A 13748-nucleotide genomic window follows, 5' to 3' on the forward strand; every position below is an offset into this window, starting at 1 on the left:
CATGGGTGTTAAGGTAATCTTCAATCTAGAGTAGCTGAGAAATTCAAAAAGAACTGACAGGTGAAAAGGGGTGATTTATTTAAAGTTTTGCATGACACACTTTAACCTCATTCTTTATATTAAACCATCACATTGTTACAAGATGAAAATCTAAAGTGTGTAAACAATATAGAATTTCACATGACAAAGTAGTTGTTACATTGTTGTTACCAGCAATAAATTTGGATATTTTTTGGACTTATTTTGGAATCTAATTATGAATGTGAATTATTCTGGTTCTCTGTGTCATTTGACTCCCAGAGGTTTTAATACTGATGGTACAGCTCTTAATATTTCCTCACCAAGTCAAAACATTTTCAGGAGGATGAATGTTTATGAGATTACACTGATGATGCAAACCCATAGGAGGCTGACAAATTTGTGCATCGGTGTATTAAAGCATAAAGGTATGCATTTCCCATGCTGTTTAGCTCCGGCTTTAAGATTGTCAAGGTTCACTTGTAACCTACTCCCAGTATCAAAATATTGCACTAAACTACATCTGCCTTCAGTCAGAATTACACCACACACATAAGTAAACTATACCAAAACTCTCAAAAATCAAATGAATACATAACTCTAAAAGTGCAACAACATGTGGGAAATTATCTTTAAGTATCCACTACAAAGCAGAGGTCTCTTATTTACACTTTTTAAAATCAGTGACACCAAGTGGTGTATAAACTGGATGGCATCTTTGCTGTTACTATTAGACAGCAAAGATGCTCTGTGAAAAGATTTATTGTAGTTTTGACAGGCATAAAAAAGATCTCAAAATGTATCGTGCAATGTTAGTGAGAACAGTTGGGTGCTTTCCCTCAAACACAGACACAGACGGTCAAGAAAGAATGATAGACGGCAGATCAAAATACACTTCACAGCATTTCTACTTCATCCAGGAGGCTGTCAGTAACCAAGATGAACTTGACTGTTCAGTATATCCCAATGGTTGTGCTATGGCTGAAAAACTTCAGGGGCTATAAAAGTAGGTGGGAGGGGCTCAATTGGCGGAGAGAAACATCACAAAATTGAGGAAAAGTAATGTCAGATTACTTGTCGAGGCCAAAACAGATCATCAGTGTCATTAAATTATTTTCTCATAGTAAGAGTATATGAGCGGGAAATTAGCATAGTATAATTTGGCAAAGGGAAATTAGAAGTTAAAGATTACGATTATATATTAAAACCAGATCCCATTTGTGATTCTCATCCTGATCAATTTATAATTAGCCTAATACAAAATCACAATGAAATTTCCTTTACTTTGTTATATAATTCATAATAATGTTTTATCCGTTGTCTTTACAGAATGTTTTAGAATATTACAAGCTCTATGTGTGTTATATAACATATTATGGTGACATTTAATTTGAAAATGACAACTTATCGTATATTGTGGTGTAACCAATGTCTTAATCTGACCTTTCACATACATCAAATGGAACAGCAATAGCCCAGACCTTAAAAACGCTATTTTAAAAGCACATTCATTTATATTAGGGTAAATAATGGCTTCACCTTTAACAATAAACAACATGCTATTCTAAGTCTAAAATGTTGAGGGTGAAAAAACGGACACGACTTATGAAAAGACACACTGTGGACAGTAACCCGCTGGTGTTAAAAGTGTCACCCTGTCTTACCAGATCCAGCTGACTGATTAGTTCAGAGGCAGATTAATGAATTCATGCAATCAAACTTCATATAAAAATGTGAGGAAGTCACAAACCTACAATTGTTAATTTACAGCCTCCTGAACACATCACTGTAGTCTTTCACTGTGCAGTGACTGTCAGTGCATGTCATGCAACAATCTATTTGTTACACTGACTGCAACACGTAAATCTATAAAAGCAGTTGTAAATCTAAAGTTGCCCACAAAAAAAGCTGTAAACTGTCAAATAAAGTGTGATATGCTTAAAAATCACTGTTTCGGGTAAAATTAACACAGTTGTTGTTCAGTCTTCATGATCTACACTTTTCTTTGAAAGCTGTGTTATCAGAAAACAGCTAAGTGTACTCAGGCGGATGGCTACATGCAATCATTACTCATCTGAATCTCCAACACTGAAACATTTGTCTGAAGAATGTGGGTTCACATCTGATACAGTGTATGTTTAAAGGGATTGGATCAGCATATGGCTTTAAAATTCATTTTCAACCCTGTATGTTCGCACTGACAAGTATTTGTCAATTATGGAGTTGTAAAATAAGTTTGTTGCCGTTTTTGGCTTCAACAGGTTTACTCTTTTCTTTGTTGGAATTTTACATGATGATTTTGCAAAATGCACAATAGGCCACAGTTTGGAGAATGTGCTGTATCATTCACTAGTGGACATTTTAACCTCAATGGTCTTTATAGAAATATGGCTTGAGTTCTTGTTTGGTCTCTATGTGTCCTCAGTTCATCGGGAGCGAGCAGAGAAGCAGCGCATGTACTCAGTGAGCCAGGGGTTGAACTCAGGTTGAACCACCTTCCTGGTTTTGCCAAGATCAACAGACTTAGCTCTCCGTCGCTCAGTCCTCTGGGTCTGGATCTGCCGCTCCACCTCCCGCCTGGTCTTCGCCCGCAGAGCTGACTCATAGATCTACAGGGAAAACAGTTCCTATTGACATTTTTCATCAATTTACAAGGAAACATATATGAGAGACATGAAAGACTGAAAGAATACCTCATTGGTGGAGGCAGCCGGCCTGACATTGTGTGTCTTTCTACCTGCAATGTCAGCATGCTTTTCGCCTGAACCATACAAAGCAAAAGGATGCTTGTCTTTGCCGTCCTCCCTGGGCGGCCGGGTCACCACAGGCCTCACCCGCTGGAGGTGTCGCGCTTTTTTGGAAAGTTTAGAAGGCTTGGTTTGTAGTGGCCGGGAACCTGCAGGACCTCTCTCTGCTTCACAAGATAAGAGATGAGGATGAGTGGTCAACTATCACAAATGTGGCAGATTTATAAAAATGATAATTTACAGGCCCTATTACAGTGAAATTCAAGAAAAGCAATCCACATGTGCTGTAAATGTTCGAGAAGCATTGTTTTGCAAACACTTAAAAAGCATGAGGGACTGTTAAGCAAAAGAGGAGAAAAAAAAAGGCAATAGTTTCCAGGGTATATTTCAAGGGCATACTGCTCTTATGTCGATAATGCTTTTCTCTCTTTCAGTTATAATTTATCAGTAGCTGTTATGGCCTATATTACTCTTCACTGTTCATTAGTATTATTATTATTATTATTATTATTATTATTATTATGTTTACTATCATGTAATTGCATTTAATGTCTATGCTAGTATCTTAATATATGTGCTATCTTTACATTCATAATCCGGTGCAATATAACCTCGCAGCAGCATTGCCAATCTTACTCTCTATGTAAATTCGCATCACTTTGCTTCACTTTGTACTTCACTTATCTTACTTTTACTGGTATTCTATCGAGTACTGTTTAGTTGTTATAAGTACAGGTTATTTTTATACTTTGCTAATTTTATGCTGTATTGATCATATCTGTACTGTTGTTACTGTAATTTTGGAGCCGCCTGACACAAGAATTACCTTGGGGATTAATAATGCTAAAAATCAGCTTCCCTCATTAAAAAACTAAACATCTATGAATATACTGCCAATTCTCTTGCGGGGAACTTGAGACAGGAAAGGAGTTTTAGGACTTTGACAGTGAACCGAGGGAAAACTGATATTTTCCCATTACTGTTTACCGGTACTATGCAACATTTTACCAAGATATTTCATTCTACTGGCAATTTCTTGTCCGGTTTAGATCATTTTTTACGATAGATTCGTCAATTTCTTGCCTATCATCTGACAAAATCTCACTAAGTGCCATTTGACTCTGGAATATTCCCGTGATTTTGCAAACGCAAAGTGTTTTCGGAGATGTGACTACCTGGTTCTTCTCTTTGAGCAAGTGTAACATGTTTACTGCCTCTGTTGCTGCAGGCTGCCTGTGCCTCCCTCTCCTCCTGAGCTCCTTTCTGAGAACCTGAAAGGAGTGAGTGATTACATAGACAGTAGCAATCCAGCATCCAGCACAATGATCCCGCTTCATTTGTATCTGTTACCATGAACACCCTCCTTTACTTCCTCCTCCAGCAGAGGCAGCCTGGGTACGTCTCTGGGCCGTTGGTCGGCCCCCGTCGCCCCCTCACACACCTCCAGCTCGGCCCCGGTGGTCTCGCTCTGGACTCGGTTCTTGCCCGGGGGAGGCGGGCTGATTCCTCCGGACTCCGAGTCACTGTCGGAGCCGTTCCAGAACCAGGGGTTGTGTGTGTGCTCCAGCAGCCGTCGGGTCAGCCTGTACTTCAGCATCTCCTCGTAACATTTGGTGTAAGACTCCCATTTGGGGTCTTTGAATTTCTTCATGTACTCGGAGCGAATCCTCTTGGTCACCATTTTGGAAAGTTCTTGAACCAGATGGAGCACAAAAAGAAAAAAAAATGTAAACAGCAACCGCGTTACCCACATACAACGAGCTCGGAAGCTATGTTGTCGCTACTACATCACATCAACATGTATATTTCCGTATACTTTACAAAGTCTTGAAACACAACGACGACAACAACGACAGGGTTCGTAACACTGACTCGGGGATGACTCGCGTTCCACCGCCAGACATTTAAACCATAACGCAAACCGTGGTTACAGCCAATGAGGGAGCAGCTGAGGGTCTGCAAGCCCCGCCCACTTCCTGCTCTGCCCGGAGCTAGCAGGCCCACTCAAGCAGACGGTGGAAAATTATTAAATGAAATAAATTACAAACAAATTATTTGATTTAGGCGTGTAAATAGCATTCCGAATATATTGAAGGGCGTTGATAAGAAATGTATCGCCCTTTTAGACGCGAACCACGTCGTCGTAATACTGATGACGTAACAGCGCCCTCCTGTGATTGGCTGCCGAGATGACTATGGTTGTTAAATTCTCCAAATAAACGTCAACGTGAGCGTCAATTAAATCTGCGGCCTCGTTGTAACAAGGTGCCGTTTTTAACTAGAAAGCGCCTTCGTTTTGCTCTGAACGGATGCTGTTTGCACTTTAATTGTCGAGCAGCTCCTATTAATTTTTCATACGCGGCGGCATATGTCAATCGAAATCCCCCTAAGTCGTGACCGTCTCGATTTGATTTTCGTTCAACCAAATTACTTCCTTTACCTCATTAATGCACTCGTTGTTTACGTTCGGGGAATACTAATAATCAACTGCCAACGATGACAGATACACGATGTCCCGGTCATCGATATCAGTGTCATTGCCAATCCATCGATCGCTATCGTCACCTAAAGCAAAGCCTGACGGGAGAAACCGTGGGATGCCAGATTCTAATGCGGTGGGTGGTTCGATATACTCACTCCAGGCTCGGGTTTCACGGCAGCGGAGCGGGACAGATGGCGATCATGGTTCGGCTGCAAAGCGTCTCTTAGCTCCGCCCGCCTCAAGGCGCTTTTAAAAAGCCAAACACACTCGCAACAGGTGGTCGGGGAGACGTCGGGACGCGGCCGAAGCTGCGTGATAACTACGCAAGGGTGACACTAAAAGAGCACCTTGTGCTTGCGTGTGTTATTGAACCGATGACGCGAGTGACAATTTACTTGGTATTAATCGAATTAGTGGCGTCCACCGACCCCCTCGCAACTCTCGCGATATCTTGTGCAGACGCGTTCCAAGCAGGTAGGTGAACGGAAGTGGGCGCAAGTGGGACGAGGACGCGGCCGTTGCAGCCCACGCATCGGTCGTGTGTGCTTATAAGGCAGCCCCCACGGAGTTCCGGTCCCGGCTAAAGTTGGTCGGGGACTCAGGTGTCGAGTGTCACGGAGAACCGAACGCTGCTGCGCACTGCTGCCCCGCCGCGGCTCCTGCTGCCCCGCCGCGTCTCCCGCTGTCCCGCCGTGGCTCCTGCTGCCCGGGCGCATTCCCGGATTCCTGGCGAGTCAAACCGAGACTGTCTAAGTTTAACATCGTAACCTTTCAGCCGCCCGGGTGACAGGACAGTGAGACCGCCGCCTCACCCCGACACCTGTCATGATCGATTTTTGGGGACGCCTTGTTTCCATATGTTCAGGTGCCAGTAGAAATGATTCCCATTTCTTGTCCTTTTCGCCAGTGAAGTTTTTTTTAAATTATCCTAGTTTGTTTTCCCCAGGAATTTCTTAGTATTGAATTTAACTTGAAATATGTTCTTAAATATTAAGTCGCGTTGATATCCTTAGGATGCATTTTAAAGGCTTATTTTTGCAGGCTATTTAACCCCTTTTGATCAGAATAAATAATCCAGGGTCAAATATACCAAATATTGGACTTTAATAAATTATCAATATGTATATACACTTACATTCACATGTGTTGGGCAACATGTGGTTGTTATTTTTTTATTAAAGTTTTTTTTTGGGTGGATGCATGGTTCAGAGTTGGTTTTTTTCACAGCCTTTCTCCGTGCAATACAGACAACAGACAGCTTTACAATATGCACATTTTTAACAGGTTAAAAAAATGCATATGCACGTCAACAGCGCAGACAGTCCATTGACAGCAGAATGTTGCGATGCCGCAGAGGTTTTTCCTCCTCCTTGCTCGATCTCCGCACAGGTGGTTGGTGAGGAGGGCGGAGAAGCTGGTGTAGAAGATGGAGGATTTAGAAGCACTTCCTGTGGACAATGCTGGGGCCGGCCTCGTCGTACTCCTGCTTGGAGATCCACATCTGCTGGAAGGTGGACAGGGAAGCCAGGATGGAGCCACCGATCCAGACGGAGTACTTCCTCTCGGGAGGAGCGATGATCTGGAGGAGGGAGCAGATGTTGGGATGAGTGGACGATCAAGATTTGCTTCAGCTCAGTGAGATCGTGATATTTATGGGCATTTTACCTTGATCTTCATGGTGCTGGGGGCCAGGGCGGTGATTTCCTTCTGCATCCTGTCAGCAATACCGGGGTACATGGTGGTACCACCGGACAGCACATTGTTGGCGTACAGGTCCTTGCGGATGTCGATGTCGCATTTCATGATGCTGTTGTAGGCAGTCTCATGGATGCCAGCGGACTCCATACCTGTCCAGGTGAGAAGCACAAGTGTGAGCGTCTCCGGATGTTCCTAGCACCGAGAGGAGCAAACAAAAATGCCGCAAATATTACCGATGAAGGAAGGCTGGAAGAGGGTCTCGGGGCAACGGAACCTCTCGTTTCCGATGGTGATGACCTGGCCGTCGGGAAGCTCGTAGCTCTTCTCCAGGGAGGAGGAGGAGGCGGCGGTGGCCATCTCGTTCTCGAAGTCCAGGGCGACATAGCACAGCTTCTCCTTGATGTCACGCACGATCTCACGCTCGGCTGTCGGGGAGCAAGTTGCGGGGTTTCGTTAAGAGCTTGACGTGAGAGGGTGGGTCGTCAAGGGACTGCGGGGATTTAGTGAGTTCCTCACCGGTGGTCACGAAGGAGTATCCACGCTCAGTCAGGATCTTCATCAGGTAGTCGGTCAGATCGCGACCGGCCAGATCCAGACGCATGATGGCGTGGGGCAGAGCGTAACCCTCATAGACTGGGACGTTGTGGGTCACACCGTCACCAGCGTCCAGCACAATACCTGAGGAGAGGTAAAGAGGAGATCTCAGCCACGCGTGGACGTGGAAGAAAGCGTGCGTAAAACCACGCCTCAGTCTCAGAGAGGCCGGTACGACTGTGCGTAAAAGCGGTACATCTCGAGCAAATGGGCTTTGAATATAATCTATGCGTGGTTGTGTTTTCTTCTATTAAATGTTTTTTAATCAATAAAGGTGTTTTTATGCAAGTGTGTTTTGTTTGTGCGTCGTGGGGAGGTGTTTCTCACCGGTGGTACGGCCGGAGGCGTACAGGGACAGCACAGCCTGGATGGCCACATACATGGCGGGGACGTTGAAGGTCTCAAACATGATCTGGGTCATCTTCTCCCTGTTGGCCTTGGGGTTCAGGGGAGCCTCGGTGAGCAGGGTGGGGTGCTCCTCGGGGGCGACTCTCAGCTCGTTGTAGAAGGTGTGGTGCCAGATCTTCTCCATGTCGTCCCAGTTGGTGATGATGCCGTGCTCGATGGGGTACTTCAGAGTCAGGATACCCCTCTTGCTCTGAGCCTCGTCGCCGACGTAGGAGTCCTTCTGACCCATACCGACCATGACACCCTGAAGGGGGGAGGAAGGACAAAACGATGGAGAGGTGAGGAATGATCCGGTCTGACCTTACTCTAGCCGGATTAAAGTCTTTACTCGGGGGATGCAGAAGGCACGGTGGCCATTGCGTCAATGTGCCAAATAGCACCGCGGGTCACACAGACGGACCGACCGCAATTGTGTGACCTGCAATTCATCTGTGACTAATTTTGTCTCAAGGAGGCAAAGGCCAGACCGGCGGTCGTAACAGGATCTGGCATGACATCACCCCACACCGGGATAATACCGGCGAGTTGTCATAGAAACGTATATATATATATATACACATTATATATATTGGTTTGTTTCTTTTGGGGGGTGGGGTCTAAAAGAAATCTCAGATCTACCAAATAGATGTAGATTTCTTTCTAAAAGGAATCTCAGATGTAGCCAAAATAGTTTACACCGGCTTCAAAGAATGCGCAGTATAGTTAAAACGTTGATCATATTACTTGCAGTTGCCGGGGATGTCTCTGTGATAATCATTGTGATATTTCAAAATTATATTTCTGCATTTTTAATGTTGTGATCTCTCTGGTTACCTGGTGACGAGGGCGGCCGACGATGGAGGGGAACACGGCCCTGGGGGCATCGTCTCCGGCGAAGCCAGCCTTCACCAGGCCGGAGCCGTTGTCGCACACAAGGGCGGTAGTCTCATCGTCGTCACACATGTTGGCTTCTGATGGGATGAGAGGTCGGCTTTAGTCAAACACACGCACAAAGTCACACTTAAAATGAGCCTGCTGTTTCCTGGTATATTACTGTCTGCGTCCTGGTGACCAAGACTGTGGTTTTATTGTCCCCAACGCTGGCACCGAACCATTACGCACGACGCATGAAACCCGGAATTTGTAATTTAGAGAGAGAAAAACTCTTCTGCTTTCTTCTGGATATCTGTCTCAAATTGAAAAATACACACTGCGATTTATTCTTCTCATCATCATTTTTTTTAGGTAAAATATTTCACCGTCTAAGCGGTGCCCCTTTCAGATCAGTTGAAATCCACCTGTCTGTCATTCCGCCCTCAAAGCAATACTCCTTTTTCGTCTTCAAATATGGGTGTAACTATAACATATCATATTTCCAAGAATATAAGAATATACCGCGATAGAAAATCGCGGTATCAGCCCCTCCTTCTCCCCTTAGGTGTCAGATTCAAAATCCGGGCGAGGAACTTAATCCGAACCCTGTCTTCCACCTGTTGCGTCTAAATTTAAGCGCAACAGTTTCAGACTGAGTTTAGACTCGAAAAACTTGGATTTTTTTTTTTTATCTTTCTTCTTCTTTCTTCGGACCTCGACCCTCCTGATCCTGTCTAACCACCCCCCGCCTCTCTGTCCCCAGTCGGTCCGGCTTGGAAACCTGGGTTCGCGTCTTGAAGAAGTGAGTACCGGTCCCTGCGGGTGTCTTACCTTAGGAGAGTGTCTGCGGCTCGGAGAGAATGACCCAACCAGTGCTGCTGCTGAACCAGCTACGGTCCCTCCTGCCACCCGTGCACTTTATATACCCGACCTCCACCATTCACAAAGCTGCGCACTGGCCCCCATCCCGGCCCTCTGCCATATTAGGATGCTGACGGGACGTGGATGAGGTGTGCGCGGGTGGGGTACGGCGGAGGAGGCGCGTCTGGCATCGGGTCGTGGGGGGTTGGGGGTGGGGTGTATACAGCAGGTTTGAGTGGGGAGTGGGGTGCGTATGGGATGGGGATGGAGGGGGGGGGGGGATCCGAAGTGACGCTGCGCGCTCCCGACGAGGAGACGCGTGCCATAAATGGAACTGTCGCTTTGACCTCCCATCGCGCCTCACGGTCCCACCTCAGGGCCGTATAAGGAGAGCGCAGGGCAATGGGGTGGGGAGAGGGTCTAGGGGAGATGCCAGTTGCTACCAAGCAGGGTTATAGATTTGCAGCTATAGGCCTCATCCAACCTTAAAATGGGAAAACGCTTCTTCATCTGAACAGATTTAGGCCAGGGGACCCCCCCCCCCCCCCCAAACACCACCACCCAGTGATTGACGGGTTGAACAGTTGATCAGACTGATCAATGCATTACAATTCACTTCTAAAGCTTTGGAACAAAGTGTGTCTGCAACCTGTGACGCCCTTCATAACGAAAGCCATACATATCACATCTTAATGAACAGACTGATCAGTATTATTGATGCATTAGATTAGAGTTGAACACACGATGAAAAAAAATATCTGCAGCAAACACTTGTGCTGCACGTGATAGCGTATTTAAAGGATAAAGAGCTGTGAAATGGTATATTTAGATCGGTCGGGGTGATATAAATGCATCTTTGCAAAACGTTCAACGAATGTTTAACATTCAGGTATGGAATCAATCATCTCACATTCGACTAAATCTTCAAATCCACCCCAGGAGCATTCATTTCCCTCAGAATGTGCCGTCCTGCAGAGCACATGGCCCGCTATTCACACACATCTCTGACAGCCCGATTGCATAAATAAGGAAGCACCGACCAAAGCATCCACCACCTGAAACCTTATCTGTCACCGGAGCAGCTGGATTAATTATAACTCGAATGCACACAAGCTATAGTGTTTTTGTGCATGTGTGTATTCCTGTAGGAGAGCGAGAAAGCCAGAATATGGTGTGCGTACATGCATGCACATGTGTGTCAGCAGGTGCTGCAGCATGAGAGGCCACAAGGAGAGAAAGAGGGGGTGCAGCGGAGGTTAAAATAAACCCAAAGGACATGAGGGATGGCAGAAAGAAGTGAAGAAAAGACAGAGATGCATGCAGGGAAGAAAATAGGCACGGCTTTGTTGAAAGCGTAAAGTTACAAGGACAAATATATTCATCATTGGACTCAGTTTTGTTTTTCTTTTAAATCACTGGTTGCAGATCTTGATCACTGACCTCCTGGATCACTAGCTGTTGCTGCTTCATCAGGAGGATATGAAAATAAAATAAAACATCATGAATAACTGTCATATGATTGCATTTTTAGCCTCGACATTACGAAAAAATGTTAAGAACCTTTCATGCCCTTGATTCTTGTTGTAGTAGTCACATAGGTCCAAGACCTTCACACCCTGAGAAAACAGAATGAGGAGAGAATGAAGCCAATTGTGTCAAGTTGTCAGTAACAGCGGCCATCCCTGTTCTTCTCCACAGCATTTTACCATTGCTTGCTTGTGTGTGTCGATTCGGACCTTCATCTATATTATCACAGTTATGATTATAATTGTTTCATATTTATCCTATTATGATTGTATCTGCTTATTTTATATATATATATTTATTTTCCTGATATTTATATATCTTACTGCTTGCACATTATCAACTACCATTATGACATTATTATCACCTTTCTGCCATGTGAATTGAAATGTTCACACTGTGGAATGATGAAAGGAATATTCTATTGTACTGCATTGCTAGTATTAGATTTTATTATTGGTGTCATTATCATTATTGTTTTTATTATTGGTGTCATTATCATTATTGTTTTTATTAGTAGTAGTATTTGTACAGATAAGTTTTAATATCATAATATTCATATATAATATCATAATATATGAAAATGGATCGAAGGAGGGAGGAGAAGCTTTTAAGAGGGACAAAAAAATGAGACAGTGGAAGGTAGCATGTGGAAGACTCCCAAATGTAGTGAGCGCATGAGTGAATCTGTGTGTGTGTGTGTGTGTGTGTGTGTGTGTAGCAGTGGGGTAGGGGGTGGAGGGTGGAAGGGGTCAGCAAGGCTGAGCTACTTTTATGTACTTGTTGTGAGCCATTTTGGATCAGAGGGCCTGTGAAACGCCTAAAATGTAAGTGGCCGGGCAGTTGTTGGGGGTGATTGGGAGAGAGGGAAGAGGAGCTCAGGGGGAGGAGAGAGGTCTGGGGGGAGGATGCTTCAGGGGGAGGAGCAGGGGGAGGTGAGAGGGCGTATGCAGCAGGTGGCCGAAAAATTGTGCTTGGCAGAAGATATGCAGCCGAGCCAGCTGAAGGAGTCTTGGGATATGGAGAGTATTTTTCGGTGCTTTGTGAAGCCGCGGTGAAGATGAGAGGAGCAAAGAGCGTGTTAGGCAGGGAATTCAAGGACAAGTGGAGGAAATAGGTGGTTTTTCACATTTAATTTGATTGGTTATTTCTCAAGTGTTATCTTTTTTTCTTCAACAAGAACATGGAGGCTGAGAATATTCGACAAAGCTTAAGAATTGCACAGATAGCGATGGAACCTCCATTACACTATAGCCTTTTTTAAAACTACAGCTTGGTTTAAAAATAACACATCTTGTTGAAGTTTTTTTAATAGTTTTTTAAGTTGTTTGATCGATGAGGCCAATAATAGATGGAAGTATTCGTATTTTTCACTTTAGTAGATGTACTACTCTTTAAGAGTAACAATCTAAGTCCTGAGTTCAATACCTTGCATAAATGAAAGTATGTAAGTATGATCAGCACAATGTACTGAGATGAGCAAATGTAAGATAATATAATAGTGTTATTTACTATTATATGATTTGATTGTTGATACTGCTGTATTAATGTGCGTGTGTACTTCACTGCTGTACATGTTAAAAGCCGAGGTCATTTTTAAGGAGTTCAAATACTGCTGGGTATTTTAATCTCAAAGATCCTCACAGCTCATTGATGGGAGTGCTTTTCTGGGTGAGGCCAAAAAACACAAACCGCTCGCAGCTTTGTAACGATGCGTCTTCCTTTTCAGGAGATGGAGATCTCTCATCATATCAAGAAACAATTACTCTTTCGGTTTATCATAAACATGGTAAAACAAAACGTCGGGGGATTCATGCTTTTCACAGGGAGAAGAAGATTGTGATGGCGTTGAGGAGGTAGTAGAAAGAACTGGAATACAGAAATTAGTATTAAATGCCGCACAGTAAATACTGCATTTCTCCCAGGTACTGAATACCTGATGTATCACCACAGCTCGGAGTTTGGTTGTTAATTCCTCATGGCAAAAAAAGGTTTCATGACAGCAACGAAAGGGAACGAGTATAAACATAAGTCACATAAGTCAATCCTGCTGTCTCAACTGTGCTGTCTAGCGCTAACCTGGGAACTATTCTTTACTTAAAAAACCCTGATTGGTATTTATTATCCTCCTCTTATGTATGTATAATCATATTTTCTTGGTACTTTATTGCAGGGGAAGGCACAGGTAGTATGTGAAGTATTTGAATGCATTGATTTCATGCTATTACATGCAAATATTATCACACATCTCCCTTTCCAATTAAGTAAAACTATTGGTGTCCCACTGTTGAACCTCTGCTGAGTTCTGTGAATGATCAGTTTGACTTTCAGCAGGACTATAGCTGCTTGGGAGAGAGCTGCGGTATTTTAGGTGTTTAAAGTGACGGAACTGATTACGACAGAGAGGATCTGACGCACATTTAACACAAGCATGGAAAAATAAAGTTTGAAAACGCCATTGGAAACGCAGGGGATCCGACAGGCTTTTGATGAGTCTCATTACAGAGACCGAGGATCTTAACCGGGGCCTGACAGCAGCTCTGCAAACCCAGCAGGAGTTTCCT

At 44.1% G+C, this 13748-nt stretch overlaps 2 protein-coding genes across 4 annotated transcripts; both read right to left on the reverse strand.

Annotated features, from left to right (window-relative positions):
• Positions 1-57: 57 nt before the first annotated feature.
• Positions 58-6212, reverse strand: ccsapb (centriole, cilia and spindle-associated protein b). Of its 3 annotated transcripts, none has more exons than XM_086174962.1 (5): positions 5403-6212; positions 4116-4457; positions 3941-4036; positions 2712-2929; positions 58-2627 (listed from the first exon to the last, which is right to left on the reverse strand). In XM_086174962.1, exons 2-5 carry the CDS (start codon positions 4444-4446, stop codon positions 2445-2447), a joined length of 828 nt encoding a protein of 275 aa, XP_086031088.1. In that variant the 5' UTR covers positions 4447-4457; positions 5403-6212; the 3' UTR covers positions 58-2444. The 3 variants fall into 3 exon arrangements, with proteins under 3 accessions (XP_086031088.1, XP_086031086.1, XP_086031087.1); XM_086174960.1 differs by having other exon boundaries at positions 2712-2932; XM_086174961.1 differs by lacking the exon at positions 5403-6212 and adding an exon at positions 5206-5382 and having other exon boundaries at positions 2712-2932.
• A 122-nt stretch (positions 6213-6334) lies between these two features.
• Positions 6335-9685, reverse strand: LOC147217919 (actin, alpha skeletal muscle A). Its single transcript, XM_086174959.1, has 7 exons — positions 9631-9685; positions 8761-8897; positions 7867-8191; positions 7462-7623; positions 7179-7370; positions 6913-7094; positions 6335-6826 (listed from the first exon to the last, which is right to left on the reverse strand). Exons 2-7 carry the CDS (start codon positions 8887-8889, stop codon positions 6683-6685), a joined length of 1134 nt encoding a protein of 377 aa, XP_086031085.1. The 5' UTR covers positions 8890-8897; positions 9631-9685; the 3' UTR covers positions 6335-6682.
• Between the last annotated feature and the right edge of the window lie 4063 nt (positions 9686-13748).

The sequence above is a fragment of the Fistularia commersonii genome, chromosome 27, assembly GCF_037954325.1.
Source record: "Fistularia commersonii isolate RoL2024-O1a breed Wild chromosome 27, RoL_Fcom_v1.0, whole genome shotgun sequence".
In the NCBI taxonomy this organism is placed as follows: domain Eukaryota; kingdom Metazoa; phylum Chordata; class Actinopteri; order Syngnathiformes; family Fistulariidae; genus Fistularia; species Fistularia commersonii.

Excerpts from the sequence above, each read along its gene's own strand:
- ccsapb (XM_086174960.1), bottom strand. The coding sequence starts at position 4,446 with ATGGTGACCAAGAGGATTCGCTCCGAGTACATGAAGAAATTCAAAGAC. Across the intron at positions 2,933-3,940 it reads TGCTCAAAGAGAAGAACCAG|CAGAGAGAGGTCCTGCAGGT; the intron begins GTAGTCACATCT and ends TATCTTGTGAAG. Across the intron at positions 2,628-2,711 it reads CGGCTGCCTCCACCAATGAG|ATCTATGAGTCAGCTCTGCG; the intron begins GTATTCTTTCAG and ends TTTTCCCTGTAG.
- LOC147217919 (XM_086174959.1), bottom strand. The coding sequence starts at position 8,889 with ATGTGTGACGACGATGAGACTACCGCCCTTGTGTGCGACAACGGCTCC. Across the intron at positions 7,624-7,866 it reads CGCCTCCGGCCGTACCACCG|GTATTGTGCTGGACGCTGGT; the intron begins GTGAGAAACACC and ends ACCTCTCCTCAG. Across the intron at positions 7,095-7,178 it reads CTTCCAGCCTTCCTTCATCG|GTATGGAGTCCGCTGGCATC; the intron begins GTAATATTTGCG and ends TCACCTGGACAG.